This window comes from Brassica napus, chromosome C2 (genome assembly GCF_020379485.1).
Source record: "Brassica napus cultivar Da-Ae chromosome C2, Da-Ae, whole genome shotgun sequence".
NCBI classification, from domain to species: Eukaryota; Viridiplantae; Streptophyta; class Magnoliopsida; order Brassicales; family Brassicaceae; genus Brassica; species Brassica napus.
The window spans coordinates 30471060-30474128 of NC_063445.1; the positions used below are offsets into that span (position 1 = coordinate 30471060).

General features: G+C 37.3%; 1 protein-coding gene across 1 annotated transcript; it reads left to right on the forward strand.

The window, feature by feature from the left end:
* The first annotated feature begins 359 nt into the window (after positions 1-359).
* LOC125582331 lies at positions 360-2501 on the forward strand. Its single transcript, XM_048748971.1, has 2 exons — positions 360-1491; positions 1918-2501. Exons 1-2 carry the CDS (start codon positions 360-362, stop codon positions 2499-2501), a joined length of 1716 nt encoding a protein of 571 aa, XP_048604928.1.
* Positions 2502-3069: the final 568 nt, after the last annotated feature.

The following is a 3069-nucleotide window of genomic DNA, read 5'->3' on the forward strand; positions in this document are numbered from 1 at the left end:
ACCAATACAAATCCGTTACTAGTTGGTCGCTAATTTACGACTACTAAATTTAGTCCTTATTCATTCGTTACTTTACGACTATTTAGCTACTTATACTAGGTCGCTATATTTTTGTCGGCCATCAGTCGCAAAATACCGTTACAAAACACGTGGAAATCGTTACTGAGTTTAGTATACCGGTTTTTGACGACTGATTGTAGTTGTCGCCAAATCAGTAGCAAAAGAGTGGCAAAATAGTAGCAAAACAGTCGGTAAATATTCTATATATAGATGAAAACTGACACATTTCTTATCTCATCACCCGTGTAATAAGAATCATATCCTTAAAAAAATTCGAGAAAAAAAAATCGTGAACAACAATGACGAGCAATTATAACAAGTATATAAATTTTCGTGCTTGGATGTACAAGAGGATTGATGAAGAAACGGGGAATTTCTCGAGAGAGTTTGTCGCGGGGGTAGAAGAATTCATGACGTTTGCAAATAGTCAGGAATTAACGCAGAGCAATGGTGGTAAGTTCTTTTGCCCTTGTAGTATTTGCAGAAACGAAAAATTTCTCTCGGGGCAAAAAATCTTGAAACATATATATAGTAGAGGATTTATGGAAGATTATTATGTTTGGTACAACCATGGAGAAGAAATCGACATGGGATTAGGAACGAGTTATGTTGATCCGACGCATTTAAGTGGTAGTGAAGAAGTTGGTAATTTAGTAGAAGATAGATATGTGGAAATGGTGAATGATGCATTTCGTGATAATTTGAATTATGATAATTATCAACAGGATGATAGTTATCAAAATGTTGTAGATCCGGTTTCGAACCATTCAAAAAAATTCTACGATTTGTTAGAAGGAGCAAAAAATCCTTTGTATGATGGTTGTCACGAAGGTCACTCGCAGTTATCCTTAGCTGCTCGAGTTTTGCAAAATAAAACAGATTATAATATGAGTGAAAAATGTGTGGATTCGGTATGCCAAATGTTATCAGACTATTTACCACCTGGAAACCAATCAACCGCTTCACATTACGAGACAGAAAGGTTGATGCGCAATTTGGGCCTCCCCTACCACACAATTGAGGTCTCTGTTAACAATTGTATGATCTTCTGGAAAGAAGATGAAAGATGGGATAAATGTCGATTTTGTGATGCACCAAGATGGAAGCCTAGAAATGAACGGCGTAGGACAAAAGTACCATATAGTCGTATGTGGTATCTACCTATTGATGACAGATTGAAGAGAATGTACCAGAGCAAGAAGACTGCATCAGCAATGAGATGGCATGCAGAGCACCAAGCAAAGGAGGGTGAAATGTGTCATCCGTTAGATGCGGCGGATTGGAAATACTTTCAAGATCAACATCCCCGTTTTGCAGAAGAACCTCGTAATGTTTATCTTGGCTTATGTACGGATGGCTTCAATCCATTTGGAATGTCTAATAATCATTCGTTGTGGCCAGTGATCATGACTCCATATAATCTACCCCCTGGTATGTGCATGAAGAAATAGTACTTGTTTCTCACAATTTTGAATTCTGGACCGAATCACCCGCGAGCTAGTCTAGATATTTTCCTCAAACCTTTGATTGAGGAGTTAAAAGAGTTATGGTCTACTGGAGTTGAAGCATATGATGTCTCCTTGAATCAAAATTTCAATCTTAGAGCAGTGCTTCTGTGGACGATAAGCGACTTTCCGGCATATGGCATGCTATCAGGATGGACGACCCATGGGAAGTTGTCTTGTCCAATTTGCATGGAAGATTGTAAGGCTTTTTATCTTACTAATGGAAGGAAGACCTGTTGGTTTGATTGTCATCGAAGATTTCTTCCTGATAACCATCCACTGAGGAAGAATAAAAAGGACTTCTTGAAAGGAAAACAAGCTTTGAATGATTTTCCACCTGAATCTTTGACAGGTGAACAAGTTTATTCGGAGCAGTTAAATGGTGTCAATCCACCAAAAACATCTAAGTGCGGTGGAAATGGTCATGACAAGAAGAAACCTGGATATGGGAAACACCATAATTGGCACAAGGAAAGCATATTCTGGGAGCTGCCGTACTGGAGGGACCTCAATCTTCGACATAATCTTGATGTGATGCATATTGAGAAGAATTTTTTTGACAACATCATGAATACTCTTATGAATGTGAAGGGTAAGTCGAAAGACACAATCAAGTCAAGATTGGATATATCACTTTTCTGTGATAGAGAACATTTACATGTTGATAGCAATGGGCAAGCTCCTTTCCCTCCCTACACATTGGATAAGAACGCAAGAACAAGTTTATTGGAATGTGTGAAACATTCGGTTAAATTCCCAGATGGTTATGCTTCAGACCTAGCTAGGTGTGTTGATCTTGAGAATGGCAAGTTTTCAGGCATGAAGAGTCATGACTGCCATGTTTTTATGGAGAGGCTACTTCCATTTATATTTGCAGAACTCCTAGACCAAAACGTCCATCTTGCGTTATCAGGTAGTAATTTTTTTGTTTTTTGAAATTTGATATATATATATATATATATATATATATATATATATATATGTTGATAATTAGTGTTGTACTCACAATGTGAAATTTGAATATATATTGTAGGTGTTGGTATATTTTTCCGTGACCTTTGCTCGAGGACTTTACAAAAAAGCCGGGTCAAAAAACTTAAACAAAACATAGTTTCGATAATCTGCAATTTGGAAAAGATCTTTCCACCATCATTTTTTTATGTGATGCAGCACTTGCCTATACATCTCCCATACGAAGCTGAACTAGGAGGCCCCGTGCAATATAGGTGGATGTATCTTTTTGAAAGAAATTTCAAAAAGTTGAAAGCAAATGCAAAGAACAAAAGATATGCGGCAGGATCGATAGTTGAAGCATATATCAACCAGGAGATAGCTTTTTTCTCGGAGCACTACTTTGCTGACAATATACAAACGAAATCAAGGTAAATACATAGATATGATTCATATGTTCACTTTTTCAGATATAAAATGTTATAATTTCATCATTTGGGCAGGTTCACGAGATTTGATGAAGGTGAAGTCCCCGTATATCATGTCGGAGGAG

What these genes read in the sequence shown, in the direction of transcription:
- LOC125582331 (XM_048748971.1), top strand. Translation starts at nt 360, where the DNA reads ATGACGAGCAATTATAACAAGTATATAAATTTTCGTGCTTGGATGTAC. An exon ending in TCCATATAATCTACCCCCTG is followed by an intron (nt 1,492 to 1,917) that starts GTATGTGCATGA and finishes AATCTTTGACAG; the next exon opens with GTGAACAAGTTTATTCGGAG.